This window comes from Mus caroli, chromosome 13 (assembly GCF_900094665.2).
Source record: "Mus caroli chromosome 13, CAROLI_EIJ_v1.1, whole genome shotgun sequence".
Taxonomy (NCBI): domain Eukaryota; kingdom Metazoa; phylum Chordata; class Mammalia; order Rodentia; family Muridae; genus Mus; species Mus caroli.
The window spans coordinates 96,384,822-96,402,281 of NC_034582.1; the positions used below are offsets into that span (position 1 = coordinate 96,384,822).

The 17,460-nt window shown below is 44.4% G+C and overlaps 1 protein-coding gene and 1 long non-coding RNA gene across 12 annotated transcripts in view; one reads left to right on the top strand and one right to left on the bottom strand.

Moving 5' to 3' along the window:
• The window catches only part of Mast4 (microtubule associated serine/threonine kinase family member 4), a 593,644-nt gene that overhangs the window by 22,613 nt on the left and 553,571 nt on the right, over positions 1-17,460 (bottom strand). For all 11 annotated transcript variants that reach the window (XM_021180018.1, XM_029468312.1, XM_029468311.1 and 8 more), the window contains 7 exons: positions 15,955-16,087; positions 15,010-15,175; positions 13,101-13,202; positions 6,744-6,866; positions 6,418-6,530; positions 4,492-4,619; positions 3,971-4,206 (listed from right to left, as the gene is read on the bottom strand). In XM_021180018.1, the coding sequence (XP_021035677.1) occupies positions 3,971-4,206; positions 4,492-4,619; positions 6,418-6,530; positions 6,744-6,866; positions 13,101-13,202; positions 15,010-15,175; positions 15,955-16,087 (1,001 nt within the window). The remainder of the gene's footprint in view (positions 1-3,970; positions 4,207-4,491; positions 4,620-6,417; positions 6,531-6,743; positions 6,867-13,100; positions 13,203-15,009; positions 15,176-15,954; positions 16,088-17,460) is intronic.
• LOC115029084 lies at positions 5,714-7,335 on the top strand. The gene is made up of 3 exons (XR_003834657.1): positions 5,714-5,753; positions 6,440-6,647; positions 6,778-7,335. It is a non-coding gene; the product is annotated as an uncharacterized LOC115029084 (long non-coding RNA).

Below are 17,460 nucleotides of genomic sequence, written 5' to 3' on the forward strand. Positions count from 1 at the left end.
CCCCCTGAGAGTCTCCTCCCCTGGGCCTTCAAGGAGTCCATCTTATAAACCCAACAGCCTCCCTGTCATATATTGATATTAGTGATGATCACGAATGCTGCTGATCAATGTGACATGGGGACACCATTTAATCACTCTGTAGGCCATGTCTGTGTCACTTCCTCCCAAGTTCCTAAGATACCATGGGCCAGGAATATAATACACAGAAAGAATCAAAATGTCTCTGATTCCTTCTATGCCTGTTCCCACTCTTTGTAAGTTTTAAAGGAAAAGACACACGACATTGCTTAGTAGCCAAGTCCATCTTCCGGGTTTCCAGTCTAGACTATGTCATGTGCGGTCCTCCATGACATCCTCCTCCACCCTCTCTAAGACATACCTTTCTTTGTCAGTTTATTAACTCCTAACGTACAGTGGAGTTATTCTTATGTTAAAACATTAGGACTGTTCCCTGAAAACAGAAACATGAAGGAGGGTGGTGGCATGGAGAACCATGGAGGTGGAGAGTGAGAGAATTCTCAGGAAAAGAATTATGTTGAGTCCCTCAGAAACGAACTGAGCAGTGACTCACGTTCCTAATTGCTCTTTGTCACCAAGCTAAATGTCTTCTGGTTTTAAAATCACCAATAAACACCTCTCTTCTTTTCTGTCTAGATCTCCTGATGATCTCTGATTCTATGCTTCGAGATAAAACATAAGATTCTCTAATTTTATATTCTAATATCCTGCTCATGAAACTCACTCGTTATTATCATAGATCTATATTCCAAATGACTAGCCAGATCGTCTTAAAATGCTGACCATACAACATTCTCTGCCTCGACAAGAGTTGACCTAAATGAATGTATTTTGACATACACGCCGCTAGTCTACACCGAGCTTGTCTGGCCCTAGTTTGTGAAGGGGCATACCCGTTGGGTCTGTCTAAGGGAGTAGGTGTGGATACTGAGTTCTGCCCTGTTTAAACAGGAAAGATTCTTGGGCTTCCACAACACCACCCACTTGTAGCTGCTTGTATTACGGATGCTAATTATGTTCCCCCCAAAACTGTTTTTCATGTAGCTTCTGGGAACCTATCCCCTGTTGGCTCTGATTAGTAAATAAATGTGCCAACAGCCAATACTGGGCAGGGTGGACAGAGACAAGATTTTAGGATTTCCTGGGCTTGGGACTGGGAGCAGGGGAAAAAAGAAGGAGATAAAGAGTATGGAGGAGAGGAGAGCCACCATGCCTGAGGAGAGTGGAGGACAGAGAGGCATAGCCACCATGTGAAGGTGCAGGAGAGCGTGGCCTAGAGGGCTGTCCGTCCAACTGGGTCTAGAACAGCCAAGATAAACATAAGAGTATAGTAAGTAATAACTTGGGATTATTGGCAGGAGGTGGATTAATTGTTTGGAGGTTAGGTAGTGGCCCAGCTATTGTGCTATTTAAGGCATATTAAATTTATAAGGCTGAGTATAGGTCTTTCATTCGGGAACATAAACCATTGTGGTGGGTAGTGACCCCGCTGTCACTTTAATTAATTAATTAATTAATTAATTAATTACTGCTACACTCACTGGGCCAACCGGTAAGGAAATCTTAAGGCAGATATCAACAATCTTTCACTCCTTGGGAAAACCCCATTCTCATCTACTACTGCCTCTCCTTCTGTTCGCTCAAAGCAGTAAGTGAAGGACAGGATCAAGGCTGTTTCCCCAGCCAGGAACTTCTCTCTACACTGAGTTTTGGCTTCAGGTGATTCACTTCCCTCCTGGGCGGGGTCAGATGGGAGCAGAGAGAAGGGAAAAGGGCAAACAAAAAGCAGAGTCTCTTCACAGTGAATAATTTGTTGGGAGCGTTTGAGCGTCCCAGCTTTGATTTCACAACTTTTACTTCTTGGGGATCCAAGTACAGGGTAGTCAAGGAGAAAAGCGAAACAGACACCAATGTGTGCTTCCCCAAATGTCAGGATGGAGGCACAATATTGATTTTCTTCTCTCATGCTTCCTGCTCCCTTCCTCTACTACCTCATCTTACAGCACCGCGCACGCATGCGCAAAAGGGCCTTTTTCTGCCAATGGCACGTAATGTCACCTTAATGTTCTTTAAATGTCAAGGGTTCCTTCCTTTTGATCGTGGAGCGATATAAACCTCAACAAATTTAATTTTACTACAGCCGTGCTTTTCCAGTCCCTTAATTACCCTTGGCTGTAAGCAAATCAACTCATCCCTCTGTCCTGGGCAGCCCCCAAGGTCTTTGATTATTTTTTAGGATGTGTGCGGGGGAGACAGATTGAGAAGAGCTGGGTTGACTCTATTAATCAAAATGCAGGGCAGGACCTCGGCAGGTAGTTTTAATTATGAAAGCAATCAATCAAGCACTTAGACGTTGCTCCCCCTCCCTCCCTCCCTCCCTCCCTCCACCTCCTACCTTTCTGAGTAGGACACTGAGATATGGTAAACAAGAACTTTGATATAGAGTTGGAATATACTCTATATTCAGGGTAAGGCCACTGAGAGCTGGACAGAGACCCCTACAACCAGGAATATAAAATACGGAGTCCCTTACTTTTGCTATGAAGAGTAAGAGAAGCATGGCCAGGAAGCCGAGGGTGATATGATGTCTGTGTACTATTTTCACAATACTATTATCTTGGCTTCCTAGCTAGAAAAAGTTGGGTTACCCAGCATAGAAACAGAACTGAGGTATAAGGAGAGAAAGAGAAAAGCCAGTGTTATTTTTCCCACGTCAACTACAAACGTGTGTGATGCTCTGCAGAGCCACACATTTTAGGGAGGCTGAAATCCAGCCTGAAAGATTTTTAAAAATACAGTTTAAAAAGAAAACAACGAATCTTTCACTGTGAACATTCAGTTTAAAAAATATTGATGGAAACTCTTAGAATCATTTATGCTTATTAGGATAGCATATTAAACATGGCAGAATGAAAACACTCATTACAATAACTATAACGTCAGAGCCACGTTTTGCTTAAAAAAAAAAAGATAAACCGGCACTGCTTTGCAGAAGGATATGCTGGTGCACAACCTTTATAAACCAAGTGATGCTGCGAATGCAGCTGCATGGCGTGTTCTTAAGCAAGAAGGCTGACATCTGGATGTCTAGGTAAAACACCTCCACTGTGAAGGGCCAGGAATGGGTGGCTGGGAATTTAAGGACTTTAAATGTGTCTGAAGACAATGCCCCTGTTGACAGGAAGTTTATGTCACATAAAGGCATAGAAGTGCCATCAAAGAGAAGCCCAGACACTGGGCCTCACCCCAGCAAGCAGAGAAAGAAGCGTCAGCAACACGTCTGTCTCTGCTCGACATAACCTGGGAAGTGTCAACTCTGTGCCGAGGCATCACTTTAGATGCAGTTAGACACCAGGGCAGGCATGGTGGGACTCTGGCTCTCCTCACACATGTCCTGTGAACCTCACCTTATAAGGACTCTGGTAGAGGTTAGTGGCAAGGGACCGTACAACAAGGTGTGTCTGGTATAACATGACCTGATAACAGGAGCTAACCCCTTCAGCGATGCTACCATGCAGCTCAGGGCTGGAGGGAGAGCCCACAGCTCATCATGTAGATGACTAGAGCCCTTTTCAAGGGTAAATACGATCGTTGGTCCATGTGGCATTGTCCTTCATTCTAAGCTGGATGCAATTCTACAAGCTGTCTCTTTGCAACAGCAGCCAAGGACATTCTCCTTTGGCAGGTTCTGTCTGACACCAGAGAACGCTACTGAAGCGGGCAGTGTGAAGGGCCCCCAAGGTCCAACTGAAGCCAGGCCAGTCTGCTGTAAGGCTCAGCACTGAGGATGTAGCTGAGACAGCTCACCCGAGTTCTTAGGAGTTTTTCCCTAAAGAAGTGGAACTACAGAAGAAGTCTAGCAACAGCTGTCGGGTAAAGCCTGGGACTCTTGGAGTCTGTAGAGCCACTTGACAGTATGGTTCCCGAGCAGAACAAGTATAGCCACACTTACCTGACAGTGTGGAACTGCTGATGGTGCTGGCTGGGGTGGTGACCTCGGGCTCCTCCTGAGTACACTCCTCAGGAGCAAGAACAGGTTTCTCTGGCTCCTCTCTGAGGTCTCCAGAGCAAGGGACAGCCTCATCTTGTTCCCCGTCTGTTGAAATAGCCAGCTTGGGGAGCAAGCCAGAGCTGAGTTTGCACCTGTTGCTTTCAGTATCTGAAGAGTTGGAGGTCGATAACTGTTGCCTTAATTAAAAAACAAGAGCAAGTCACACCTCCACCTCCAGGAAACCATTAAGGGTTGAGGAAACCAGGTTAAAAGGGAAGCTGGATAATCCTAACCAATGAATGTCTGGAGCGATGGTTCTTATGATATGGTACCCAGTGTCAGCACAAGCAGGGGACGTGGAAGGAAATCTATGCTGTTGGGGCAATCTGAGATCTACTGGAGTGGGAACTCTGGACGTGGGTCTCAGACGCACTGCCCCAGCACACACTGTTTAGGAGGGCCCTGGGGAGCTTCTCACGTACATTTCAGAGTATTCAGAACTCCAGCTGAGTGTCTCTGTGGATGGCAAAGTTGTGCTTTTGGTCTTGTCCTCAGAGTCATCTTTGTCTTCTCCCGAATTTTGAGTTATTCGATCTATACTGCTGAAAACCTGTGGGGCGAATAACCATTGTTTATGAACTACATCTAAAAAGAGCTTGTCAGAAGTCTTAGGGAAAAAATTAAAACCCCAAAACCCCAAATATTGAAGTAAAATCAGGAACTGGCAGACCCACACATGGTGGTGCACACCTTACATCTCAGAACTTGGGAGGCAGAGGGTAGCAGATCTCTGAGTTCTAGACCAGCTTGGTCTACAGAGTGAGTTCCAGGACAGCCAGAGCTACACAGAGAAACCCTGTCTCTAAAAAACAAACCGAACAAAAAATTGGAAACTAGGGCCATGTTGTGGAAAATGCTAACAATGTTGTGTGCATGCCACAAGAGAGAAGGGTTAAGGTATGGAGACACATTCTTTTCCAGTGGGGGGCTGGACTGACCCTCTCCTTTCACCAAATCTCAAGGACTCTGTATCTACAAAGAAGAATCGTAGATGCACTCAGGTTTCATGGTTTCGGAGCAATGTACATCTCAGACTGGCTTGGGGCTCAAAAAGTAACCAGATAGAGAAAATGATACAGAAAAGAAAAGGTGTTTAATGGCCGCCAATCAGGAGTTGAGGTTGCATGTGGGTAGAGGAAGGGATGGCGTGTTTCAGAACTTCAGAGTAGGGCGGGTTCTGGGAAAGAGGGTGCTAACCAGATACCTTTGGCTTACAAATCAGGCAGCTGCCGTTGCAGTTGCAGGAGACTATAGCTTAGGCAAAGAGGCCTCTTTTTAGCCCACTTCTGAATCGCCACAGTCTCTCTAGAGTTAGAAGAAGATGAGGCTAAAGAACAGGAGGCTGGGGAAAATTAAACGCTTTCCAAAGTAAAGAAGCAAACTGTGTAGGAGGGGTTCTGAGAGAGCAGAGGATGGGTTATGTGCTGAGGACCCATCCAATGTCAGTTAAACTTGCTTCAGGACACACTTGCTGTAAGTCTCCAGGGAAATCCCTGCCCCCATGTTGGCCCTATAAACAGACAGGGGCAACACTGGCTGATCTGCAGATGCATTTTGGGTAATCATTCAGGAAAACGTACAGAGTGCTTTAAAACCACCAATTGTTATAGAATTCCTAAGGAAGAATCATGCAAAATGCCATGGCAACCACAAAGATGTAGCAACTGAGACTAGCAGAAAGGAGGTAGGGTGCCCTCTGGGTTTATTTCCATTATCCCTGGGTTCCTAACCTACCAAAAAATCAGGTTGTTTGTCTGTTTTAAAATCTTACCTGAGTTTATAAAAAGGGATCTCTCTCAATCAATCTTATTTTCTTCTACCATTTCTAAACTTCTATCGTGGTCTTCCCACTTCCCCTTTTTGATATAAGTTATAATCTCCATTACCGATCAAAATATTTGCTTATCTCAAAGTCAAGTGTCCCCCAAGAACCCTGGCTCATGCAAAGAACTGAGTATCATTCCTGTGTTATACTGTGTCACAATAAGGGGGATCTCTGCACACAGTGACGCCTATGCTCTTCCTCATTGACAAAAGCCTCCACAGCCTAGCTCTCAGCTAGACCTTAGGGGGCAGGTAGGCAAGTTCACCACAGGACAACTCTCATGAAAGACAACAAAGCGTTGGCATCTTTGCCTCAAAGCAACAATGAACTCCCAAAGTTGGAACCATGTCTTTAGGGTGGAAACGGCTGCTTATTAAGTATATATATGAGACCATTTCCCCCAACTAACTGGGAGTTTTGAGTGCTGGAAAACTGACACCCCACAAAGCACAGGTGCTTTTACAGTCTAGTCCAACTGAGGTAGATACCAAGGTTCTGCATGCTGATGCCCTGTCTCACTTACTTTTGAAAACCTATGTGAACAGGAAGAAAACTGCCTTATCTCCACGGTGAAGTCCTCATCATTTGTATCGTCTTCCTCCTCCGTCTCCATGTGATGATACTTCTCTGACCGAGCTGCGGAGGAAGGTTTGGGAACAGTCTTTGTTACTCAGAGAGTTTCTGTATTTAACAGTGACCACTACACTATGAGGCCCTGGAGCAGAACAACAGGGAGCTTTCTAGAATTTGTAGGTATGAAGTTGGAAAGTGTGAAGTTGGAGATGAACTATGTTTTTGTTTTTTTTTTAAATCTAGGAAAGGCCAAAGGATGTCAGATAATGCACGTACTATCAAAATAACTTGTGTCATCCTCCGATTCCAGTTGGGGAATAAATTCCGCCTTCTGTCTCAGCAAACTGTTCCAGTCTAAGGAGCGGAAGAAACGATGCTGCTTCACTTCATAGGCTCCACCTGGACGGGGAGAGGAGCGAGGCTGAGAGGCTGAACCACCCTCTGTACAGTAAGCACCACGCTTACAAACAGTTCACGATATTTGTTAGCAGAGAAATGAAGAAGTGGTGGAGTTCACACTACCCCCCGCCCCCACCTTCTACAACCAAAACTTGAAAAAAAAAATCCTAGACTTTATCAGCAGGAAATCTGATTTTGCTAACAGCGGTTGCTATAGCACAGATTTTCTCAGTTAATTTTTCTACGACTTCTTCCATTTTTCAAAGGTTAATGACAGGGCCACTTAAAATCACATTATACTGAACCTGGGGACATGGACGCATGTTGGCCCAAAAGCAGACTTGCTCATTACAAACCCTGAAGATCCTAACAAGGTGCAAAACGTGCTTACAGCAAGATTTCTTCTGGAGGGAAGGTTAATAATGATGGATTTTTCCTAAATATTATATAATGGTTACCATTCAGTTTTATCAGATTGCTCATTAACACAGAGAAGAATTAGATTCAGTGCTTTAGATCCTTAAGTAAGGAAACGGCAAATTGGTTAGACAGATTTATAATTCGTCTAACATAAATCAGTCACAGGGGCTAAAGCTGAGGCTTCTGTTTGCCAGATAATTGTGGTAGTACAGTTTGGTGAGAAGTTTTTAAATTTATTTAATGACTTTAAACAGTTAAGTTTGAAGGGCACGGCTCACTGAAAATGTATTCACAACATCCATTGAGAGAGAGGGAAGTGACTTGGTAAGAGCAGGCCCCTCCCTATCATAGCCAGCACACCAAAGACCAGGGACTGAAAAAGCATCAGGGAGAAAGATTTCTCAGAAGACCATCACAGAGGTCTAATCTGTCTGTTGGTCAAGCTTTCTTTGGGGTGGGGTGGGGTGATGTAGCTGCTTCTCTCTGTGACTGTCATCCACACCTCCCAACCTGTCTTCTGTGAGTGCTCAAGGGACAGGATGGGAGAGGGAAGGGGATGGGGATGGAAGGTGGGCTGCGGACTTTGGCTGGGGGAGGGGCGCTAGCTGTGCCCATGGGATGACTCTAGCACAAGGCATGTTCCAGTTATTCTGAAAACATGAGAATGGAGCGGACAGAGAAAAGTGGGTAAATCACCCCAAGAGCAGACAACTGACTGGTTGGTACAAAGTGCAAGCATGAGAATCGTTTTTATTATCTATTTTTTTCTTTTCTTTCTTTTTTTTTGTTTTTTGGTTTTTTTCAAGGCAGAATTTCTCTGCACAGCACTGGCTGTCCTGGAACCCTCTCTGCAGACCAGGCTGGCCTAGAACTCATAGATCTACCTGGCTCTGCCTCTCAAGTGCTGGGGTTAAAGGCATGCACCGCCCTAGCAAGGAGGAGAATTTTTACCAAGATTATGTGCAAATGACTCCAAACTGAGCAACTATAGTACCAGTGGCTTCTCGGCTATGATCTGTGGGCCAGTTCTGTGCTGTGTGTTGAGGTAGACAGATAGACAGACACAGAATATGCATGGGAAAGAAAGGGAGCAGAAAAGAAGAGTCCTCAACCCTTGCTTTCTGGTTTATGTTTCTTACTGGCTGAGGGTTAAAATTTCCATTCTACTGGCAAAATCCAAACTTCTGTTAAAGACTGTCCGCAAAGAAAAAGACTTCCTTTGCTAGATAAAGTCCACAAAGAGAAGAGAAGAGAAGAGAAGAGAAGAGAAGAGAAGAGAAGAGAAGAGAAGTATCATAGCAGCTAAAGAATCATGAGTAAGGCCAAAATGCATGCCTTAAACACTTGCGCCCTATGATTTGAACCTACTGTACCTCTCTCTCATCCATAAACCTGAAGAATGCACCCAATAAGCCCCTGCTAATTTTATCTATACAAGGTGATTCTTATAGAAAAATAAGCAATCCAGCTTATGGTTTTAAAGCTTTACTTAATCTTTGAATCTGGTTATAAATTACAGCCTTTGAGCATGTAACTTGCAAGAGCCACAAAAGCACACAGCTATTGTTAGGACACGCGACTCTTTCTCCAAGGTTGCACCCTGGTACTGCCTTTGAGAGGGCACAGCCTTTCCCTCAGTAAACCCCAGTGTCGCTTTAGGTTATCCTCTCCTGAACCCGTCTGCTGCCCTGCAAATGTGGAGGCCCTCTCCACCTGAGCGCCGGGAACCCGTAGGAACTCCTTAGGTGACTTCTCACCCTGACAGTGCTGCATCTGATGCTTAGGTACAGTGCTTCATCTAAATAACTGAAGATACCCCTAGCAAGGGTTGGCATTACCAACTGCAGTTTTAAATGGGGAGACTAAAGAGAAGCAACAGAGCTGGCTGGCCTAGGATCCTCCAGACAAGAAGACTAAGAAGGCTGCACATAGGTCTGTCTTTGAAAACTGCAGGCCCAGTGGCAGTGCCATGGCCTCACCTCTACACAGGGGATGCCATGCTTTCCTTTCCCTTTGGTTCATGTTTCTCCAGCACAAATCTGAGAGGGATGCACTGCTGCCCAGGCTGGGTACCTAAGCCAGTTGGCAAGTCTATTCTATGGCACCCCTCCCCCACATCCTATTCCAGCTCACTGTGCACCTTGCTTCTCTCCTAGGTCCCAATAAATGTCTTCTTAAAGTCCTATCAGGGTCATTTTCTTCTAGCAATTCTTTTATTTGGAGGAGCAAAATACAAAGGCCAAAAGGGAATGCACACTTCCCCGTTCCATCCCCTCACCATAGTTGGTAGCACCGAGATCTAGCACCAAGCCCTGATGAGTGGCCCATGGTGGATGCTTAGCCCAGCCATGGCTGTATTACCACAGCAACTAATAATGCCGCTGCTGCTTGTGGGACCCTGTCAATGACACCGCTATGCCACTCTGGCTGTTTATACCCAGTGAAACAATTTTCCTAAGGTCAGTGACTCGCATGGCACTTCCAGACAACGCTGTTCTCATCCATGGGAGCATCTACAGACTTCAAGCTGATGAGAACTCTTGCCTTCTTTCTGTGGATAATGGCCAAGTGACTCTCCCCCAGTGACATAGCCACGGAAGACGTAGCTTGCATTCCTTAATGTACTTTTCGTGCCTTCCTCGGAAGAAGTTATCAGTAGGCTCTGCTTCTCATGTACTCATGGAGAGATAAGGGAGGAACGATTAAAAAAGAATAAATGGGGAAGACCGTCTGTGGGCCAAACTTCTGGTAAAAGTGTATTGTGAACTATGTGCGGGTTGTGCATGCACAGAGAGCTCCCATTGCTAGAAGGAGCTGAATGACAGGGGAGAACTTGCCTTGATGCCCTGGTGTGTGGCTGGTTCCATGTACCAGATCTGCCTATGAGCATTAGTACTTTTAGTCCCCACAATAATCCCGAGATGCCCGATGTGCCCATTTTTATATACTGGGAAACTGAGCATGATGACAGAGAGCCCTAAGAGCTCACAGTTGATAGAGTCAGCAGACAAATCTGAACAGCCCAAACGAAGGTCAGCAGGCCAAGCTAGCCACTCGACTCTCCAAGTTCAAGAGTACACACACACACACACACACACACACCACACACACACAAGTACAGTACAAGGTCTTACACTGCAAGCTCGGGTTTGGCACTAATGTACCCCCCTTGAGTTCCTCTCCTTTCCTGGAAGTTTCTTAAACATTCATTATGCTCTTTACGGCCTTTTTTCCCCCCTTTCTCAGCCTCTCCAGTCTCTCAGGCAAATGTGCATTCACACATTTTCACGGTGCATTATTTTGCCCGCTAAATATGCGTTGAACACAAGATGCTGTCACTGAAAGCGGCATGGCGGGCCGGCAGGATCCACAATGTCATTCTGGAGGCCCTACTGGGACCCATCACATTGGCCCTGCCGGTTTGGCAATCACTTCTCGGCTGTTGGAAGAGCTTGAGTGAGACCTTTAAATGTCTCTTTTGGGTTTCTCCTAGGGAATTTGCTGTTACAACTGTCAGAGACTGACAGCAGCAGTCAACGAGAAAATGTGTAGAGAAGTCATTTGCCGCTGATGATATACACATAGGGACCTGCTGCCTAGAGTATCTACCCGGTCTCGTTAAGTCAAGCCTAATCAAAGATCCTAGCATTCTTAGAGAAGGGGGAGGGCAGAGTATCAAGTGGAAAAACTCCAAACTGGACCCCAGGGGGACAGCAAAACAGGGGACTTTTGAGCTTGCATTGTAGGGGGTGTGTCCATTCAAATGCATTTTTTTCTGTCTGATCGGGGAAGTCCTTCTTCTGGGTCAGTTGAACAGGGAATCTAAATAGATATTTGTACTATCCCAGGGCAATCTTGAAATCAGCTGTTTCTCATTTTTGGCATAACCCAGTCAAAAATCTTTCCTCAAGAAGCTGCCCCCTGCACAGCCTTGACACCACTTCTTTGGCAGTCACTCTTATCTCTTGAACCACAACGCAGATCTATCTGACTGCAGGTCACAAAAGAAGAGAAATAACAAGTTTGTTTGACAGTTCTGACAAGTGGAAAAGCAGATAGGGTGGGAAGAAATATACTCATTTCAAGGAGTCCAGTAGACTCCAAGGGAGCGGCACCACCACCATGCCATGGTCCTTACCAAAAGGAAGATGCCAGGTTCAAGCTGAAGGTTGAATACAATACTGGAAGCAGCAAACCTGGTGGTAAGACTTGCTTCAGGTGGCCTCCTTATGTCTCACAACAATACTTTGAGGTAGGATGACTTAAAGGAAGCCTATTCTGGGCCACACAAGCAAGTTTTAGACTCTGGCCATGTGACTCTTTATCTAGATTTCAGAGGCTTTCCAAGACAAAGGCAAACTCATTCACTACCAAGGGCAGTAGGGAATGTGGAGCTCCAGCGGGAGGCCGTGGCTCAGTTCAGCAGTTACTTCCTAGGTCAATCCAGGCTTAAGCCTTCCTGGATTTCGTAACATGGAGTTGGCATAATTTCTGTATAAAGGGCTAAGTGGTCCATATTTAGCCCCTGTGGGGGCTATACAGTTTGCCATGACTACCCAACTCTGTTGTTATAGCATGAAAGCAGACACAGATGACACGTCTCACGTAAAGACACTGCTGTGTTTCTGCTTTGAAAAACTTTATTTATAAAAACAGGGAACTGGACAGATTTAGCCCCCAGACCATATTTTTTCTGTCCCCCTGTTTATGTATTATCATAAGCTCCAGTGTAATGTAGTAGTCTTTTTTTCCTTTATGCAACAGGATCTCGTATAACCCAGGTTGGACCTGGATGCACTATGTAGCTAAGGATGATCTTGATCTCTGGATCCTTTTGCCATCACTATATCTCAAGAGATGCGATTATAGGCTTGTGCCACTGGGTCTGGCCTATAGCAACCCACGGGTAAACAAGGACAGATCCCTGTAACAAATAACTGTCATGGGGAAAATGCAGGAGAAATGGTTGCACCCCCCCCTTTACTGATGTTTCTATTATAATGGAATAGGACTTCAGATTAAATGGCCACAGCAAGCCAAGAATTTTCACCAAGAAAACTACTAATTGCCACCTAGAGTATGTACATTTACATTTAACCTTTTTGTCTTGCTAAAACAAATTCCCCTGGGCAGACTGGATGCTATCCCAAGAGATGTCTAAAGTGTGTCTATCCACAATATAGAAGAGGAAAGAAAGCACATGCCTGCTGGCTGTAAAACTAGAGGGGGAAACCATCAACAGGAAACAAACAGAGTATCTCGTTTATCTTCAAAGGCAACGGTTTAATTCCATTTCTTGGGCCACGGTGCTGATCGCCATGATAGAAGAGTTTGGCTCAGCCTCAGGCCCTCATTTCTAGTAATCAGTTGGAGTGCTGATAACCTATTTCAAAGGCTGTGGATAGAAGCCTGCTGGGTTAAATCTTCGTGGAGTGTATATTAAAAACAGGACCAAAAAGAGCTCCTCATATCTGATTTTCCATTTCCAATTATTTACCATGCATGTTTTTCAAAACAGAAGATTGGCACATACCCTGGAGATGCATTTATTGAACTAAATTAAGAGTTTTTGCCTTTGCAAAACACAAAAACAAACACCCCCCATCCTTGTGTATGTGCAGTTCTAAATCTCACACACACACACACACACACACACACACCCCAACCAAATAATAATGCTATAATGTACTGTAGCTATGTCCTACATCTACTAACAGATGTTGCCTGCACAGAAAACATTAGCAGAAGCTTCAGATTGCTCCAGAGGACATTATTTCTTGTATATTGGCAAAAGCAACACACATGCTCTCTAACCTGTTCCCAGCCTCTCCAGCGGATTCTGCCTGAGGAGCAAGGTAATCAGCTCCTGAGCGTCTGGAGGAGGGGCCTCATCCTTTTCAGGCCAGTTGATTTCATCTGCAAGGAAGAGAAGATGTCTACAGCTTTATTGTTCAAAGGGCAGAACCATGGGCCCCCATCCCAGAAACACGGAGACAAAACCTACATTTAAAATCTTTAGTTGACTTCTATGTGGTATAAGATAATAGTTATATTATTATCTTATAGGGCCCGGACAGCCCCGTTTCTTCAAGGTCTATTTCAAGAGACTATTTCAATAAACTGGACCATTTGTTCACTTCTTTTTCATTGGAGAACTGTCTCCTAACAAGCCACTCCTCCTGGTTATTAGAAGGGTTTAATAGAACAGAACAGAACAGAACAGAACACCTCCGAGCCAGGTACCTACCCATCGGGGCCCATCTAAGTGTAATATTTTCTTACTAGCCTCAGCTGAGAGTCTGGTCATGCCTGCTCAGTTCTTTAGCTCCAAGGAGTAAAAGGTTATTTTGCAAAAAGTAATTATTTCTAGAGACCAAGGTAAAGTCCTAAATGTTAAGGCTGAAGAAGAGAAAAGCGAAAGGAAGCCACAGTAACGGGAGTCTTTACAGTCTGTCAGAGATATTAAACTATGTTCTTGCTCTAAAGGAGTTTGCCTGGAGATAGGTGTGTGCGTGCTCGTGCCTATGGAAATGCAATAAAAACATGAGTTATTTTTGTGTGCGCCTGCCTCTAGCTTCCTCTACTGCAGTTTAAATCTGATTTGGAAAATAAAACATGAATATGCATCAGAGCCGTAAGGCACCGAGAACAAAGCCAGCATTTGCTGCTTGTGTTAATTAAACAGTTGATTCCCCTTGCCATTCGGGCCTCGGTCTGTCAGAAAACAGCCTAGTTATAAATCCATAAACAGCTCAGATATTATATAAAGGGCTTTTACACTGCAGGCGATTCAACAAATCCACTTTGTTAAAAGTTTACAAATATGCCTGGCTTGCAAAGCCAACGTCAGAAAATAATCGTGCGATTAAGGGCTGGCTCTTGGTGAGCACAATGAACATGCCCTATTCCCATTGCTGGCTGGCATAAGCGCAGAGCAGGTTGGGACACAGAGGTGGCTGATGGAGTTATCAGTGGGGCCTTGACAACCTTTCAGGTAGAGAGGCCTTTTCTGTCATCTCTGCATTGGGGAAATTTACAGAATCAGCAGGGAGGGGAGCGGTGGCCCCTCTTTAATTATCATTTAGGTGTGCCACATGCTACACACACAGCAATAGTTAGGGTCAGCTCGCAGGTTAAGATCTAAAGGTTATTGAATTGTAAATGAAAGATGAACAGCTGTTGCAGAAATAACATCACACATCACAACGACCAATGAAAGCATTAACAGTCTGCGGACTCCACTCAGCGCCTGGCCATCCTCGTTATTTATTATTTGGTAGACATTTGTTTTAAGGGCTATTACATTTCTGTTAATTTCTTCATTGTGCCATTAGCTATTTTTCCCCCCATTTATAAAAATGTTACCCACATTAACCTTTTCTTCCCTGGTCCAACTTTCCTATTATGAAAACGAAGGCCAGCTAACAGGGAGAGCATTTGTAAATCCCACACCGATTTCTTTAAAAAAAAAAAAAAAAAAAGTAGCAGACAATGAAAGTTGGACACATTGCCAGCCCATTTCCAAATGCCATGTGGACAAACCTTCCTCGGATCCATTTCAACACACATCACTCTCTTGAGAATGCATGAGCCGGTGATACGTCATGAGACGTTGTCGGCTCCCATGGCTGACAGGGGTTAACATTTTAGTGACACCCGGCAGATTTACACTGAGTAGCTGTTCCCCAGGAGTGGCTTAAAGATAACTCTGGGTGATATTTACCACTGATGACTTGTCCAAATAGCTCTTCTGGAGTGTCCCCAAAGAAAGGCACACATCCAACCAGAAATTCATAGAGGATAATGCCCATGGCCCACCAGTCCACGGGTTTCCCGTAGCCCTGTCTCAGAATCACCTCGGGGGCAATGTACTCAGGTGTACCACAGACCTAAAATGAAATTGCTCTATTAGAATAACTGGAGTATTAGACATCAATTAAAATGAACAAGATGACTAAACAATTACACTGCCTCAAATAACCCAGCTTACCTACTAGGAAACTCATGGCCAGAGACCTTGAGAACAGACATTATTACGACAAAGAACATATCTATTATGTTCAGTTTCAAATTGCAAACCTAACCTGTGCATAGCTTTTGACAATATTAAAAAGAGTTTGTATGTTGCAAAACAATAGTGCTTAGTCTGTCACTCTTAGAGGTAGCTCAATTGTTTATAAGGCCAAACTGATCCTCCCAGTGCTTATATCAGGAAGGTGTGGCAGCTGAGATGGTTTTACCTTAAGTAACTTCACAATGAACAGATTGTGGGCACATGGTAATGAGGCATGCTTAAAAGGAAATGGGCCATAGCTCGGATTCCAACAGCTGAGATTGCGCAATGCATCATGAGTTTCACAAGTACTCTATCGAGACTGCCGAATTCCTTACAAAAACAGTTTTCCATTTGTCTCTCTCACCCTCTCACTCGTGCACAATTAGACCGTTCATCTTGCTAATAGACCTTAATGCTAGGGGAGGAATGTAGAGGGATTGGACGGTTCAAAGAGGCCCAGGGAGACAAATGGGAGCAGTTTGCACTTTATTAAATGCAAGGCTTATACAGACATCCGAACGCCAGCACTAGTGTGGGGATGGCCTACACAGGTGCCTTCTGAGTTCACAGGCTGCAGTGAGCTTGGTTTCTCAGAGCAGCACCCGGGCTTACCTGTTTATCTAAGAACTCTCGAGCGTCCTTCTCTATGTGGCCTTCATAAAGATTGGTGGTCATGCTCATTAATCCCACCTTAGATAAGCCAAAGTCAGTCAGCTTTATGTGCCCCATGGAGGTGACCAACAGGCTAGAAGACAGAAGGACAAAGGGCACAACAGTCACTTGAAAGCAGATTCTGTTGTTTTTGGTCTCCCTCTTTCCCTCTTCTGCTTGTAAAACATCAACTATATTGCAAAATGAAGTCTGGTAAGAGAGGGAGTCACACAGAGGAGTAGGGCACTTGCCTTTGACCACTGAGCATGATTTAGAAGCTAGGGCCAGAGCTAAAGTTCCGCTGTCTTTGTTGGAGCAATCATATCCAATGTTATCACTTTTGCAACACTTAAACTCTAAAACCTTAAGTATGGAGCCCTAATTCCTTTCTGTTTTCAGTCTATGGGCTTTGTGCCTGATCTCAGAGTTACATTTAATGTTCTGTGTACATGTGTGTGATCGTGGGTGGCGGTGCAGGCTCACAACATGAGAATGAGGGTGCCCACGGGATCTAGAAAATGGCACAAGAGCCCATAAAGCTGGAAAGAACTCAGGCCTTCTGCAACCGCAGTGCTCGACCACTGAGCCATCTTTCTATATACCTTCTTCCATTTTCCAGAATAAGAAAACAGAGAAGAAATGATCCAATGGTCTGTGGCACACACCAGGAACTCAGGTAAGAAATCCATTTGTGATTAAAACAAGACATAGATAAAAGAACCTGGACAGAAAAACCTAGGTTTTCATATTTCCACTTCCAGCTTTGAATTGAATTTCAACTCACTAAGCACAAAGCTTGGACTTATTATAGTGCAAAAAAGATACCATGATATCAATTAAAAGGTTAAAGTGATAGAGGATTTTTAAAAAACTTCTAGAAGGAGGGTCAGGCAGTGGTAGTAGTGCACACCTTTAAGAATTCCAGGATTCAGGAGGCAGAGGCAGGTGGATCTCTGTGAGTTCCAGGACATCCAGAGCTATACAGAGAAACCCCGTCTCAAACATGCAAGCAAACAAAGCTACTTGAAGGAGTTAGGCCAACATTCTGATAGCTGTATATGAAACTGTTCTTTCCTTGCCCTGCGTTCTCCCAGATTTCTGATGAGCACAGTATTGGTTTGTAACACACACTTCAACACGCTTGACAGCATCTCACATTAGTGCAGAAGGCATAGACTATGCCATACGTGACGTCAAGAGGAATGGTGAGGCACTTGGGGAAAGTTCTATTCACATCTCAAACCAGAGCTGACAATGAACTCCAAACTAAAACAGTATATAAAATAAGTAGAATAGTAAGTAAAATAAGTAAATAGTAAATCTAAAATAAGTAGAAAGTTAAAATAAGTGAACTAGAATGTCACATCCCATTTATCACCCTGGGAAGGCAAAGCTCACCTAAGCACGATGCCAAGTACAAAGTGCTCCAGAACACAAAACTACGCCATGTCATTATTTAAAGATTTA